Source organism: Enhydra lutris, unplaced genomic scaffold (genome assembly GCF_002288905.1).
Source record: "Enhydra lutris kenyoni isolate GAN:26980312 unplaced genomic scaffold, ASM228890v2 scaffoldscaffold5, whole genome shotgun sequence".
Classification (NCBI taxonomy): domain Eukaryota; kingdom Metazoa; phylum Chordata; class Mammalia; order Carnivora; family Mustelidae; genus Enhydra; species Enhydra lutris.
This window is the reverse complement of record NW_019154089.1, coordinates 18,800,327-18,816,475: the sequence shown is the minus strand read 5'-3', so window position 1 is coordinate 18,816,475 and position 16,149 is coordinate 18,800,327. Positions and strand designations below refer to the sequence as shown.

The 16,149-nt window shown below is 51.7% G+C and overlaps 1 protein-coding gene across 2 annotated transcripts in view; it reads left to right on the top strand.

Moving 5' to 3' along the window:
• The first annotated feature begins 1,148 nt into the window (after nt 1–1,148).
• The window catches only part of LOC111140971 (potassium voltage-gated channel interacting protein 1), a 344,579-nt gene continuing 329,578 nt past the window's right edge, over nt 1,149–16,149 (top strand). For both annotated transcript variants that reach the window (XM_022493253.1, XM_022493252.1), the window contains exon 1: nt 1,149–1,236. In XM_022493253.1, the coding sequence (XP_022348961.1) occupies nt 1,149–1,236 (88 nt within the window). The remainder of the gene's footprint in view (nt 1,237–16,149) is intronic.

Below are 16,149 nucleotides of genomic sequence, written 5' to 3'. Positions count from 1 at the left end.
GGTGATGCTGATGGCCCTTGGAGGATCTTTTGAATCATCAAGGAACAGTGTGGACGTCATGGGGAAAGTTCATGCCCTGTGTAAGGGGTGGGATGAGATGTCTGCCGAGGTCCCTTCCGACCTGCACAGTCTGTGGTACTGAATGGCAACCAGATATTTTAATTAAGCCTATTTGCATAGCAGACTTTGTATTTGCATATGCATTTTATATTTGCATACTGGGTTCCATATTTGCATACCGCCTTGCAGGTTTACTTCTGGGAGTATTGTACTGTAATCAGACTGAATTCTCTTCTGGCATTTTTGAGGATACTTTCATCAAGGAAAGCACCAATCGCACTCCTAGCCCAATGAGAGTGCACGGACTCTTGGCCAACTTGGAGTCGGAGCGCCTGGAGTTGGAGGTGGTCGGAGGCACCGGCCTTCCCAGTCACCACCCACTGCTGGTGCCCAGCTGGGGTGGGGGCTGCACAGGCCAGCTCCCCCGGGGCTCCTACTCAGCGGGATTTAGTGATGCAAACCAGGCTGCCGGGCTGCTGCCTGCAAACTTTCCACTGAGTGCTGAGCGGCGGCTTTTGGCTCTGTGGGGAGTTCTCCCACATCCCGATCAGGGCAGGGAGAATTGATCTATTAGATTAACCAGGAAGGAAAGAGCGGGAGAGCGAGCAGGAGGCTGCTGAGCGGAGTGTTTTTGCATAGCAGTCCCTCCCTTCTGACTCGAGTATTAATTGCTACATTACCACTGCCATGTAAGAAAGACAGTCAGCAAAGCCTGGGAGAATGCCAGCTCCTCCCTCCCTGCTCTGCTCAGCCTCACTCCTCCTTGGTTCCCTCGGAGCGCCCTGTGCCCTGGCAGGACGTCCCTGTCCCAGCCCCAGCGTCCTAAGGTCCTTCCGTGGTGAGGACTTGAGTGGACAGTAGGAGGGGGTGGAGGGAGGAAGGGAGGAAGGGAGCAAACATCGTGCCCTGCAGGCTTTCTGGATGCAGAAGCCGGACTCACTGCAGAGGCAGCTGTGCTGTTCCCGGAGCTTCTGGGGGACCTCCGCCTCTCAGGGTTTGCCTAGGCGGGCTCCAAGTTCCAGGGCCACGCAAGGTGGGCACTTTTCCTTCTGGGCGCTGACAGCAGAGCCTACCTTCCCTCCACCATCATGAGTGGCTGCTCCAAAAGATGCAAGCTTGGGTTCGTGAAATTTGCCCAGACCGTCTTTAAGCTCATCACCGGGACCCTCAGCAAAGGTAGGGAGCTTGGCCTTGACCCTCGTTTTCTGTCTTAATGTGATCTGGCTAGCAACGGTGGCAAGCGCCTTGGGGTGGCGTCTGTGGCTGTTCCGGTGTGCTGGGGTCTCAGAGGACAGCAGGGGGACAAGGGTGGCTGGGAGTTGGGGTTGCTGACAACCTGGGTCCTGGCTCTGGGTGGGCAGGCACCACGCCAGGGAGTTCAGCTGGCCATAATTGCCTGGAACTTTGGAAATGGATTTGGTGGTGTGCGGCTGATTGGCTACAGGCGGGCAGAGGGACAGAACCCTTCTCGGAGCACTGGAGGCTGCTTAGCGTGACCAGAGTTTCAAGAAGTTATCCAGGGAGTGTTGTGTCTTGTTGATAAAAGAAAGATTTGATGCGGTGGGCTGTGAATAATTCTGCAGAACCGAGCCGTTAGAGGAGGCCAGCAGGAGGTGGCGGCGGGGCCGGAGTCCGCCATGCACGGGTGAACGCCGGATTCATGTCAGCTCCGAGGGCCAATGCACCAAGGACATTCTCTTGCCAGGTTCCAGGGTCCTGCATTTCTGGGGCTTTCGTCCTCATTCTGCTCCCTAGGACCCCTGCTCCTCTGCGGATCCTGTCTGTGTCTATATCTGTCTCCTTCGCTCTTCCAAGAACTGGGGCAGCAGAGGGCTGGTAGGTTCAACTTCCCGGGCAGCAGGAAGGGTTGTTGTGAACCAGACCTAGGACTGCGTGCACACAAGTCAGACCTAGGACGCGGAGGGGAGGTTGACTTCTCGGGCCGTTCCTGTCTCCAGAACCAACCCCCCCCCCGCACCCCCCCCGCCCCCACCCCCGCCGCCACCCATTACACTGTGCCAGGGAGGGCGAGGCCCTCAGAGAGACTCTGGCAAAGTTTTTGGAGATAAAATTTGAAGAGAGAGCAGCAGCATGATGTGGTTTCACTGGCTGAAGAAAAGTCTTTAAATATTCATGCCCTCTTTCGGGAGGAAAGAGTCTTTGGGGGAGATGCATTGGAAGCAGCAGGCCTAGTATTCAGGGAAGGAGGGAGGGCCACAAAACCTTGACTAGCATTTTTTTTAAGTGACAAGGAGGGAAGATAAAGGCTGCGTGTGGCCAGCTGTGATGACGCGGCCCAGGTGTTCCCCGCCCTGGGCATCCGGCCTAGAGCAAACCTAACTGCAAATGTCAGGGGGAGGGGTGCTGAGTTCTGCCTAGCTCCTTCCTCAGCCCCATCATCACCCCGGATCTGCCTCCACATTTCTCAAATAGGGTGCTGCGCCTCCAGGACGCCCAGGGAGACCAACAGCCCAAGGCTGAGGGTCAGGCTGCGGGCAGGTTTCCTGGGGCCCACGTGGGATGGACAGAGGTGAGGAGCTGAGAGCCAGGACTGGAGGATGCCCCAGAGTTCTCCCCGCGATTCAATCCCTCCAAACAGGATTTTCTCCCCATGTCATGGATTCCAGGATCTCAGGGGATGAGGGATGAGGGGTAGCACCCCATCTCAGCCTTTGCTTCCCAGAGGATTAGCAGAAAGAGCTTTGGCCCACACTCGGGAAACTGAGATCTCAACTCTGGCTTTGCTCCCTGTGCAGGCCTCAGCCTCTCTGAGCCTCAGTTTCTTCATCTGTAAAATGGGTCCATTACTTGCACCCTGTTTACCTTCCAGCATGGTTGCAAGGATCCAGGGAAGCTGAGACACAGGATCCCTCTATGGACTGCATTTCAGTGACCGGATGTGAGGGGGCTGTCAGGGACTGAGATGGGCATGGGTCTGGAGAGGGTGGCCTACGCCATGCCATCTGCAAGAACACGTCAAAGGCCTTCAGTGTAGCTGGTTGCAGGTGGATCTGTGCTCTCCAGGCAGCTCCAGAAGGGGAGACAACACAGCAACAGAGTTAAGTATGAGAAAATGAGTCAGGGGAGAGAGAGGACGTGCAGAGAGGTGTGTTTGTGTCTGTGTGTGTGCACGCGTGCGCGTGTGTAAGAGAGAGAGGCTAGGTGGCTATTTGAATAAATGAACAGGAAGATATTGTCTTTTGCATATTTGCCTACAACCATGCGCTGAAGGTTTGATTACTGAGCACCTACCCTGCGCCACGCTAATTGCCGGACGCTAGGCACGTGGAGAACTTGACACAAGTCCTCCAGCGGGACACGCACACTTTGGTGGGGCACAGGCTGAAAACCAGACACCAGGCCGAGTGCAGAGATGGAGGCAGGCCTGGGGGCCAGAGCCAGAGACTCGTCGGAAAGTGGCATCAGCTGAGATGAGGAGGAGGGCAGGACTGGGCAGGGGGAAGCAGGGGGTGCAGCATCAGAGTGTCAGTCTCCATGGAGAAGCCAGACAGCAGGTCAGGACGGCCCCTCCCTCCACTCAGAATCCCAGAGACTAGGACCCATGGGACACAGAAAAGGCTCCACAGGGACCAGCGCTGGGAACCTAGTGGCCACCTGGCCTTTCTGCGACCTGCATCCGTATTGTGTTTCCTATGGCCAGGGCTCAGGGAGGAGGCCCACGGTGGGCACCGGGGCAGGATCGCGTCTTTCCACTCTGCAGGGAGCACCGAGTGTTTACACAGCCCTGGCTCTGTGCCAGGCACGCGCTGGGGAACTGGTATTCTGCCCAACCCAGGTGTTTGTTAAATATTTGTTAAATAAATGACCATGGGAGCAGGGCCAGGACTGGAGCAGGGGAGCAAAGCAGGTCTTTCTTTTGCATAGGCCAGCCCTGGTGACTAGATTATATCCTTCACCGACACATTGCAGTAGTTTAATGATCGCTGGGTTTAATAGTGACTTCACTTACTCATTACTCATTGCACAGGGGCCTCGAATTGCAATAATCCAACCGTTAAACGGGTTTTTCTTTGTCGCTTTCCGAATTGAGGAATGTAAAGATTCTACAGGACCTGGCACCTCCTGCTGGTTACGGGGGCAACTCGCTATTTCTTACCTGGCTTGGGAATACCCAGAGGACCGGGAGAGCCCAAGTCCACCCCTCCCTGTCCTTCCATGCCCAGACCACAGCCACATCCCCGTTATTGTAGCCATCCCCTCTCCCACTGGTCTATGCTGCAGGTGGCTCAGACTTTGCTCACCGATGCCCTTTTCAGAGATGAACTGACCAAATTCTCCTGCTCACACAACTCCTTGACCTTGAGCTTTTCCACTATAGCTCTGATCACAATCTGTGATCTATGTTTCTTTTAAAAAGGTATTTACCCTAAAGATACAAACGTAGTGATCCGAAGGGGCACGTGCACCCGAATGTTTATAGCAGCAATGGTCACAGTAGCCAAAATATGGAAAGAACCTAGATGTCCATCCACAGATGAATGGATAAAGAAGATGTGGTATATATACACAATGGAATACTATGCAGCCATCAAAAGAAATGAAATCTTGCCATTTGCAATGACGTGGATGGAACTAGAGGGTATCATGCTTAGCGAAATAAGTCAATCGGAGAAAGACAACTATCATATGATCTCCCTGATATGAGGAAGTAGAGATGCAACATGGGGGGGTTAAGGGGGTAGGAGAAGAATAAATGAAACAAGATGGGATTGGGAGGGAGACAAACCATAAGTGACTCTTAATCTCACAAAACAAACTGAGGGTTGCTGGGGGGAGGGGGGGAAGGAGAGGGGGGTGGGGTTATGGACATTGGGGAGGGTATGTGCTATGGTGAGTGCTGTGAAGTGTGTAAACCTGGAAATTCACAGACCTGTACCCCTGGGGATAAAAATATATTATATGTTTATAAAAAATAAAAAATTTAAAAAAAATGTTTGCTAAAGGGCATCTTCCCCACAGGACTTGAGGTCTGTAAGGGCAGAGATCACATGGGCTTTTCCTTGTCACTATGGCCAGAGACACCTGGCCAGTGCCAGGCCTGGAGCGGATGCTTTGCCGATAGCATAAAGTTACTGAAGCAGCCCCTTGGGGCATAGATGTCCATCCGCCAGGGGTCCCGAGAGGATGTGTAGAGTGTGGATTTCCAGGACGCACCGTGTAAGGTGTCCCAGAGATGCTTGGTAAACTCTCTCTGAACTCCATCCACTGCAAGGCCCGATCTGTGACCAGAGAGTGAGCCTCCCACCAGACAGATGGGTCAGAACCATGCCTGAGCATTCTCGGTGTCTCGGGAAGGGCATGTAATCATCCCCCAAGGAGGGAGGCGGGGTGGGGGAGATCTGGCACGCCCCTCCCTGCTCCTTCAGCTTGACTCTGACTTGTTCTACGTCCTGAATTTCTCCAAAACTTAAAGAACGAGTTTCTCTCGCTTTAAAACAAAACAAAACAAATTTGTCAACCACTTATGCAGTGGGAAGGACAGTGAGTTGCCAGACTGGGACATCCTCGGGTCCATTGCACACAGGCCAGGAAGTCTCCTGCAGGGTCCCTCACCTCTCTGGCCTCAGTTACCGAATCTAGAAAATGGGATCACAATGCCCTCCTTACAGGATTAAACAAGAGTGTGGCTCTAAAGCTCCGGAAATACTAAATTCCCGGGAAGTGTTCACTGATGGGATTGCAGTTATCAGCTGATCCCCAGCACTGCGAGTGCCTCAGGGCAGGCACTCCCCCTCACTAACCCCGGTTTCTTCCCAGCTGGCACAGAGTCTGAGAGTAGTCGATCTAGAATATTCTATTCCCCTCTCTAGAACTTGCTTTCCTAAGATCCCACCTAGTGCTGAGATCGACCTCTGAGCCCTTTCCCATTCCCAGTTCCCTTATTAGGAGTAAAGAGCATGACTCCCAGAGCCAGGCCTTCTCTGGCTCTTTAACTTACTTAGCAGCCCAGCTCCTGGCTTAGACAGTTGGTTAACCCCAGGGTCTGGGAACCTGCCTGGTTCTCTTCCTACACAGCCAGCTCCCCAGCCGCTTCCCAGAGACCCTGGGACCGTGGGTGGGAACCCAAGTGGTGCAGGCCCCACTCTGGGCTCCACTTCAAAGTGCGGAAGGAGGCCCCCATCTCCTTCCGCACTTTGGGAACCCATCTGTCACCCCAGACACAGATAAGCCAAAGCCAGCAGGAGGGAAGAATTCAATCCCAGAGAGCTTCCAGTTGTCCAGGCCACCCGCACAGCTGCAAGGTGGAAGAGGGTGGAAGGGCTGACCTTGCAAGATTTATCTCAAGGACAATGCCCTGGAACCCGAACTCCCCTCTCCCACCCTGGCCCGTGGTTTCTCTGTGTGCTTCAGACCTGTCACAGACACGCTGTTCCTCTTGCTTCCTCTTCTGGAGGAACTGACCTTGAACTTGGCTCTGCCTTCAGGCAGGTCCAGCTTGAGTCCCAGCTCTGTCATCTAACAGCTGTGTAAGCTTGGGTGAGGTACACACACCACCACCACCACCCCCAAGCTGAGGCTCATTCCTTTAATTGGAGGTAATAATAAACCCAGTGAAAATGTTGTATTTTAACTCAGTGAGGATGACAGGAGTGACAGGCTGTGGCTAGTAGGGCTAGTGGTGAGTTCCTCCCTACCGAGCTGTGCCCTCAGCACCTCTCCTATCTTGGCCCAATCCTGACATTGGGAGGAGGGGTTGCAACCACCATTTTACCGGGTAAGGAAACTGACCAGGTGGTCCAGCTGGCAATAAGTGGCAGAGTAGGGATCAGAACCCAATTCCTACTGGGGCCAGGACGAGGCACTTGTCTCTCTTCTACTCCATGGGGCTAGAGAAGACACCGCTGAGGGGATTGCTCCCCACCTTGTCCCTGGCAAAGAGTGCCCCAACTTCCCATGCAATTTATGGGAAATGTATGGAAATGATTCCCATAATTTTGTAGGTGGGTTTGTCAAGAACCGTTATGCCAGCTGGGGTTTTTTACAGAAGCCACCAGTCTTCCAAAGGGTTGTGACAAATTCCTTAATGCGGCATGGCCTGGGTTAAGGAATGAGCTTTATGGGGAACAGAACATTCTGCAGGCCAAGGTCAGCAAGACAACCACATACACGCTCTTCCAAAATCACTGCCACCCCTCAGATAGGTACGCTGGGCCCAGGACACCTGCCAGACATTGAGTGGGCTTCAAGTCCATAAGGGGCCCTCCCCACCACTCTCCCTTCTTACAGGGCAAATGTGAGGAGTCATGATGTCAGTGTGGAAATACACAACATTTTAGGCACCAGACACCTCGGAATTGAGAGACTGACTTTTTACTAGAATTCTCTGGGAAAGCAATAGCCTTGACCCTAGGAACCTTGGGGCCTATGAGATGTGACAGAGCCCTCTGCCAAAAGAAGGAGCCACCTGTTCCACGAGCAGCTCTGCTTGTGTGCACTTGCCCACCACCCCAAGTCCCAGCGAGCTCACAGTCCTGGCAGCATAGGCCAGCACTGGGTCATGTTAGGACAGCCCTACTCCCTGGTTGCGTCCAGGAAGCTCTGAGTGCTTGGCCTTGTCGTAGGTAGAAAGTTAAATCACTGGGGGTTCTGGTCTACTCTTGCCTCTCCAGTCGAAGCCAGCACCCGCCGGAGTGAGGACCAAGCTCACCTTGGCTCACCCCACACCCACTGGCCCTCATCCCAGCCTACCTGTCTCCCATCCTTGCCTCCCTGTACCACACACATCACTACCCCACCCATTTCACTGGCCAGGTGCTCTCTGGGGTCTCCCATAGTCCCACTGCAGCCTCCTGCCACCTGCCACGGCTGTCCTTCTTTGGGGCCACTTGGCCCCTCTTCCATTCCAGTTTTCTAATGCTTTGCAAGATTGGCCCCTCAACAGCAAGCCTGCAGGGCCTGTCCGCCATGGCTGACCAGTGTCCCCTCGGTGTCTATCTGTACCCCAACCAGGAGGGTAAGAGGAAGGACCCAGGCTCTGAGGATCCCACGGAAGGGCAGAGGCTTAGGGAGGAGAGAGGAAGCAGAAGATGAGATAGTAGAGCTCCCTGGGGCCAACAGGAAGGAAAGGAGGTTAGGACCCCAGGAAAAGATATGAGGGAAGGTGTTTACCCCCACCAGTGACCACCTTCCCTATATTCCTCACAGATTCCCAGTCTGGAGGCAGAAGAAAGCCTTTCTCCTATTGGGGTGAGGCCCTGGCAGGAGGGTCATGAGCACAAAGCTAACCCTGGTCCTCTCTGGTTGAAGCCACTTTGGTGCCAAACCCGAGTTCGAATCCAAATCTTCACAGTTGCTCACTGAGCAGGCGGCTTCCTTCTCTGGGCCTCAGTTTCTTCAACTCTAAAATGAGGGAGGTGCTGATGTTGAAGGTCCCACCCAGTTTTAGAGTTTTAACATCCGCTACCCATAATTGCAACACCCCTCACGGCAGCACTCTAAGCTCGGTGCGCGTGCGGGAGCACCAGAAGGGGCGGTGCTCCAGTCGCCCTGCATGTGGAGGAGAAATTCGGAGCTTCGGAGAGGGAAGGGCCTGGCTCTGAGTCACACAGCCAGCAGGGGACAGAGCCAGAAGTGGAAGTCAGGCTGTCTGTCTCCACGTTCCAGCTTTGGCTCCCACATTTCACGCCCTCCATTTCTAATAAAACTCAGATCCTGGATAGGAAAGCAAAGATGACAAAACCAATGCCTCCCCAGTTGGTCCGAGAGGAGAGGCAGGCTCTTTCAGAAATCACGGTGTCAAGCCCTCTGTTCTGACTCAAGCATCCCAATTCGGAGAATGCCCCTGAGACCCAAGGCCCCCATCCACACCACAAACCATCACCACAGGCCATCTTTTCCAGCCAAACAACAGAAAATAAGGGAGAACCGGCTGGACAGCCCAGCCTGCAAGGACAGGAAAGAATGGAAACAGCACCGTGCCAGCCTTCCCTCCATAACGGCAGCCTGGCCGGCCTCCACTTCTTGCTGGAAGGAGGTGGGCTGGACACAGAGGCAGAGAACTGGGCGGGCGATAGGGAGGGAGATATGATTCTGATGCTTGTAGTCTGAGAGGCTGGGGTTAGCCTACTCTAATTTTCTTTCTATAATCTTTTGATTAACCCTAGGCCAGTCTGGGTGACATTTTTCAAACCATCTACACGTTGGCAGGCAGAGCCAAGCCCAGGCTTGCCGCTCACTATCTGCGAGCATCAGCTGGGAAGTGGCTGTCACTGAGAGCCTGGGACATGGGAAGCACACTGGACTGGGAAGGCGCTGGCATCCTTGTGCCAGTTAACCCTGTCTGTGCCTCCCGAGCCCAGAGACAGCAGCCTGTGGTTCCAAACTCAACAGGCGCGCGCAAAGAAGATTATTTGCCATGGTCCCTTGAGTGCTCTTTATTTGCTGGGGCTTTCTGAGGATCCCTACATTCAGTCCAGCCTTTCCCCTGAAAGTCCCATACTCTCACTATTCCCACCCGAGGATGGGAGAGGCAAATAACTTCCCAGGGTCACAGAGCCAAACGGAGATCCAAGTCTCCATGCAGTCCTAAAGGAACACCGTCTCGGTCGAATCCCTCGGCGCTGTCACCTCCTGGTATGGACAGAACAGTGCCACCTCCCCAATTCATTTGTTGGAGCCCTCCCCCCCCATGTGCTTATATCTGGAGATAGCACCTTAAAAAAGGTAATTAAGGTTAAATGAGCTCACGGGGTTGGGGCTGTGATCAGATAGAACTGGTGTCCTTATAAGAAGAAAGGCACTCACAGGGAAAGGGCCACGTGGGGTCCCAGGGGTCCTCTGCCAGCAGAGGAGAGAGGTCTCAACGTGCCAGCACTTTGATCTTGGACTTCCAGCCTCCAGAACCACAAAAAAATAAGTTTCTGGGAAGCCACCCAGTCCGTGGTATCGTGCTATGATGGCCCTCGGGAAGTAACACACCCTCAGAGATAATTCTCTGCCCAGCATCCTTCTCCATAATTTTTATTGTAGTAAATATTCTTAACATACTATTTATCATTTTTACTATTTTCAAGTGCATAGCTCAGTGTCAGTAAGTGCATTCGCCCTCCTGCTCAACCATGCCCTCCGTCCCTCTCCAGAACTTCTCAGCATGGCAAACTGAAGCTGTGTCCTCAGTAAATGCTAGCCCTCCGTTCTTGTGTCCCCCAGCCCTGGCAACCATCACTCTCCTTTCTAGCTGTACAAATCTGTCTGCTCTAGGTGCCATGTGTCATGGAATCATGAGGTAGGTGTCCTTTTGTGTCTGGCTTCTTTCACTCAAGTCTTAACCATGTATGTGTCAGAATTTCCTTCCTTTTGAAGGCTGAATAATATTCCCTGTGTCACAGACCATCATTTCTTCTACCCGTTCATCCACTGCTATTCATCCATTCCCATATTCTGAGAATACAAAAGGGATCTCATTATCCCCTCGTTCACAATGCTGCCTCCAGTGGTTTCTTGACACATCTGGGGTGAAATGCAGACTTTTCTTGGGGGCCTCCAGGCTTTGCTAGATCTGCCCTCTGCATTCATATCCTTCACCTCCGGTATCCTCCCTGCACTGCACCCCAGCCACCGGGCCCAAATGTTCCTCCTGCTGGCACAGCGCCCTCCGCCTCTGGAGCCTCACAGTTTCGGGCACCTCCCCTCCTGTGCAGCCCCCACCTCCTCATCCCCCCGCCCCAACACCCTCACACACATCAGGCACTTTCTATTAATGCTGCCTTGTTTTCCCCATAACACTTTCCGTTTATGCATTGACGTTACCCACTGATTCACCTGTTTCCGGTCTGGCTCGCCCACAAAGAGCTCAGTTCCGTGAGGGCAGGGACTGTTCTGGCCATCGCCACTTTCCCAGTAGTCGGGCAGGGCCTGGGACATAACAGGACTCAGTGGAGGCTGAGGGGTCAACAAGGCAGGTGAGAAGCCCGAGGCCCAGGGAAGCCCACCCAGCAAGCAGGCTGCTAAACTGGCCTTGAATCTGGGCCTCCAAATCCTCTTCCCTTTCCCCAAGGTCTCTGCTCTACCTTCCTGTTAAAGGTCCTGGTTCTCTACTCCACCTCCAGATGTCTGTCTGTCCATCTATACTTACCTTTTAGCAAAGCCACCAGTGGTCCTGTGATGGAACGTGAAGACCTGAGCTATCTGTCTGGCTCCTTAGCCCCCCATCCTGAGAGCTGCCCCTTCCTGTCACTGCAGCTATGGGCCCTTTAGCTAATCTTTGATTTATTCTTCCCATGGAAAGATGGTAGTGTTGCCATGGGGAAAGGACTGGCATTATTTTTCATTCTGCCCTCTGCTCCATTCAGCTGGGAGGCTTCTCTGTGAGTGTGTGAAGTGACCATTCCCGGGCAAAGACTTCTGGGGGCTGCAGACACAGCTGGCTCCCCTGCTCATGCTCCAGCCCTTGGGGATCCAGGACCCTCTGGGAACATGATTTTGGGAGTTCATTAGACTCCAAAGCCAACCATTACCCTCTGGAAGCTGTTTGGAAGTCCCATCACTTCTTTGAGTCTTGCTTTCTGCTGGAATGTGGACACAATAATATCAGTCTTGCAGGTTTATTGAAGTAATGCACTTAAGGGTTCCGTGCAATGCTATGTCATATATAAAGCTCAACAAGTGTTCATTTTTATGTGTTATTTATAACACATGTTTATAACACTGTTTATAAGAACTCAGGTTATGTCTCCTCTCCTCTGTATACTAGTCAAACCTCATGGGTCTCAGAAAATGGCTCGTTGACTGAAATCATCATGTGGGCCAGAAGAGCACCCAAGATTCCTCCAGCACTCTCTTCACCTTCCCTTTCCCTGCCTAGAAGCAGACTGTCAGTGGCAGAGAGCCTTATTCGAGGCAGATGGAACAGGAGGGTTATCATTCCATTCAAGAATGGGCTTAGCATCTAGAGCCTTCAAAACCCATTCAGTCCGTGGGGCACCGGCGGTGACTCAGTCAGTTAAGCATCTGCCTTCAGCTCAGGTCATCATCATCTCTGCTCAGCCGGGAGTCTGCTTCTCTCCTTCTCCCTCTCCCTTGCCCCTACCCCCAACTTGTGCTCTCTCTCTCTCTCTCTCCATGCTCTCTGTCTCAAATAAATTAATAAAATAGAAAGGAAGGAAAGAAGGAAAGGAAGGAAGGAAGAAAGAAAGAAAGGACGGACCCATTCAGTTCAGTCGTTCACCAGTCCCTGACCATCACAGTGAACAGTCTCCGCCTGGTGAGAAATAGGAAGTATGGAAATGAAACTGTAGCTTTATAAGCCTAAAACCTGAGTGTTACAACATCTCTTGTGGCCTGGGTCAGACTCCCCTAAGAACGCCTCTACCCTGGAAGGGGGAAGCTGGGCCCCAAGTTTCAAAGCCTCAGTGCACATGGGCTCAGGCGGGACATTTAGCAATATTTGGTGATCTGAAGGCCAGAAACTACAGAGAAACTGCCATGGCCTGCTGGCCTGTCGCACTGGGCACTGTGGCATAGAAGACAGGCACGGGGATCCCCAGCGCTAACCAGCACCCGCACGTCGTAACTTAGACCTTGACACCCTCCTCACGAGCTGCTGAGAGCCTGATGGTGGCCAGCATGAGAAAGGAAGTCAAGGCCACTAGGCAAGTGACCAGCATAAGACTCTTCCGTGTCCGGATGGGGAAACTGAGGCCCGAGCAAGGAACACCCTTGACGTAGGTACCTTGAGGCAGAGTCTGGGGGCTGGCAGCTGGGGGAACCGGGGTGAAGAGAGAGCCAGTGCCCTGCAGAGGTGTGACCGGCCAGCAGATGGCTCTTGTTCTTCAAGTCCCTACAGTCAGTGACTTCGGCTGAGACAGAACATCTCTCCGGCTGTGACCCTGTGCCTTCTTCTCTTGACCTTGTGTCTTGTTCTCTAGCATGGCCTCCTGAGTCTCTCTCCTGTGCCCTGGCTTGTCTCTTAAATTCCAGGCCTGCAGGAGAGTCCCCAGCTGAACCATGAGCTCATGGAGGACAGGGACCATATCTTAGTTATTTAAGAATGCCCAGCACCGAGCACAAGGCCTGGTGCAAAGCAGGGGCTCAAAGGATGGAAGAAGAAAACAAAAAGGAAGGAACGGAGGAAGGAAGGAAGGGAGGACAGATCATAAACCCTTCTATATGAATGTCTCCCTCTGCCTCTACTCCATCCTTATAAAAGCAAAGCTGGCCTCTCTCTCACCTTCTTTCTGTTTCTCTATGTCCCCAGTCTCACATCCTGAAGTTATCTCGCTCACTGTTGATCATTTCTGGCCGGCATTCGTCCTGGCACTGTCTTCCCATTCTCAGCACTGTCCCTGAAGTCCACATCATCACCGTATCCCAGCTGCTTTGCTACTGAGGCCTGCAGCCTGCACGTCCTCTGTTTCACCCTCTCCTGCCCCTCCACACCACGGTCAGACAGAGACAGGGTCCATCCAGTTCTTCCACCTGGGAGCCGACGTCTCGAAACCTGTTCTAAGCAGGTGATCAGAGATGTGCACGGAGACTGGTAGGCAGGGGTGCTCATCATGGGTATTACATTGTAATAATGAACCATCGGAGACCAGCTAGACTCTAGTCCAAAGAGTAGATTAAAAACATTCCTGCTCATCTATCTGATAAGGCAATACTAAGTCTTTGAAACATTATTTTGAGGACTACTTAAAAATAAGCAGAAATACTCTTAACATAATATTAGGTAAAAAAAAAAAATCAGGATACAAAACTGTATGTACAATGAGGGTCCAATCTTTAAATAGATATGTGTACAGAAAAGTGAAATAGAAAAGAAATAAACTGAAGTTTTAGCATGGGTTTCAGTTGTACTTAAAGGCTATGTCTTAAAGTTCTTCTTGATGCTTATCTCTATCAACTACATTGTCTCCAACAACCATGTATATTTAATCAGACCGTAAAGAAATCATGTGCTGTAGATACGTCTGCAGGTTTTTAACTTCTCGAGAACTTCAGTGACAGCCGTGCTTTCCCTACCTTGACACGCAGCCTTCCTATCCATGCTGGAGCACGCCCTGGACTTCTCGGCCTGGTTCTCAGGGCCCTGGCCTCAACCCACTTGCTGCTTCTCTTGGATCTCCACCTCCATCCGTGTTCTCCTCCAGCCAGACGGGCTCCCACATGGTTTCCAAACCAGACTTGTGTTTTATGTCCCTGAACCTAACTCTCCAATGATTCATTTTTTTAGAGAGTATTTATTTACTTTCTTGTTTGAGAGAGAGCAGGAGCAAGGGGGAGGAGCAGAGGCAGGGAGAAGCAGGCTCCCTGCTGAGAAAGGAGCCCGATGTGGGACTCGATCCTGGGATCAAGGACCCTGGGATCATGACCTGAGCCGAAAGCAGATGCTTAACCCACTGAGCCACCCAGATGCCTCTCCAATGATTCAGAAAAACAAACACACACATACACACACACATACAGAGAGACAGACAGAAAAAAGAGAAGGAATACAAATACAGCAAAATATTGACAACAGTTTGTGAACCAAGTTCATGCTCCTTGTACTAATTTTGCAACACTTATATAGTTGGACCCTTTTAAAATTAAAAGTGGGGGGAATAAAGGAGCAATATAATGTTATGTTAAAGATATAGGCTCTGCTTTGAAATAAGCTAAGTTTATTGTTCTAAGATTTTTTTTTTATTTATTTATTTGACAGAGAAAGACACAGGGAGAGAGGGAACAGAAGCAGGGGGAATGGAAGAGGGAGAAACAGACTTCCCATCCCCCACCCCCAGCAGGGAGCCCAACGCAGGGCTAGATCCCAGGACCCCAGGATCACGACCAGAGCCAAAAGCAGACCCAGGCGCCCCAATAACCTGAGTTTAAATCCCAGTTCTGCTAATAAGGCAGCAGTGACCTGAAGCAAGTTGCTTACTTTCTAGGTCTCAGGGTTTTTTGTTGGTAAAAGGAGGATAATGAAAATCATAGTGTATTTCTGTCCTACAGTTGCCTAGAGAATGAAATAAATGTGTGCAAAGGGCTTGGTGAAGAGTCCGGCACACCCTTGAGCAAAGTGAACTCTTAGTACTAGTGTTAAATATAGAAATCAGATTCTGAACAGTGATTTTATCCATGATACCTTCTACCTCCCAAGGAAACTCGGCCCTTGGTTAACTGCTGGGGCTTGGAAATCTTTTGCTTATGTGATTCTTTCCCTGCCTCTGGCCCGGAGCTGCCAGAACACAGTACAGTTCCCACTGGCATCTGTACCTCCAAGTCTTGGCACAGCGTCCTGCATCAAGGAGGCAGCCAATCAGTGCACAAAACCCCAGATGAGGAACTCAAAGGGCTCAGGTTGCACTTTTAAGAAAGTCCTTCTCATCTGATACGAGTTGTAATTTTGCTGATGCAGCCGCTCTATTCCCCTGGGCTTCCTAAAGATGAGGCATCACCTTGATAAATTAGCTGTGGATATAGGCGTCCTGTAACTGGCATGGAAATGCAATTTAATTTCCAATTAAGCCTGATTTCTGGGCCAAGGGATTTGCCTGCCTCACATTTGGAGGATTATTCCAGCCAGATCTATTGTTGTCAATGATGATGGTTCTCCCAAGAAGAGGACTTTCACGGAAACTGGTCCATGGCCCCTGGTTGGTTCAGCCAGGCAGAGATGTGGCCACCCAGGGATGTGGCTTCTGTATGTAGGCATTGCTTTTCCTCAGGAACTAGGTTTATACAAGTATATTCAAGAGACAGGGAGTCTGTTGGTGGCTGGAATGTTTAAGATGGAGTAGACCTAGAAATGGATTGGGAGGGACAGAGAAGCAAGGTGGTCCTCAGCGGTACTCGTGAGAAAGAGAAGTGGGAAGTTGCTAGTAAGGAAAAGGAACAGTAGAAAGTTCTCAGGACTTACACAGAGAAGAATCTGTATAATCAGAGGAAAGAGCCATGTTTGCTCAAAGAGAGAGTGAGCATCCTTGGGACATCTTTTAAGTGTCCATCACAAATAATCTGTAAAACGAACGACGTCAGGCTTGTTTTCCAATTGAGGAAACTGAGACTCGGGGAGATTAAAGAAACTGCCCGAGGTCCCAGGCCAGCGAGGTTCCAGCATCTCACATTTCTGAGCTTTCTTCCCTACAG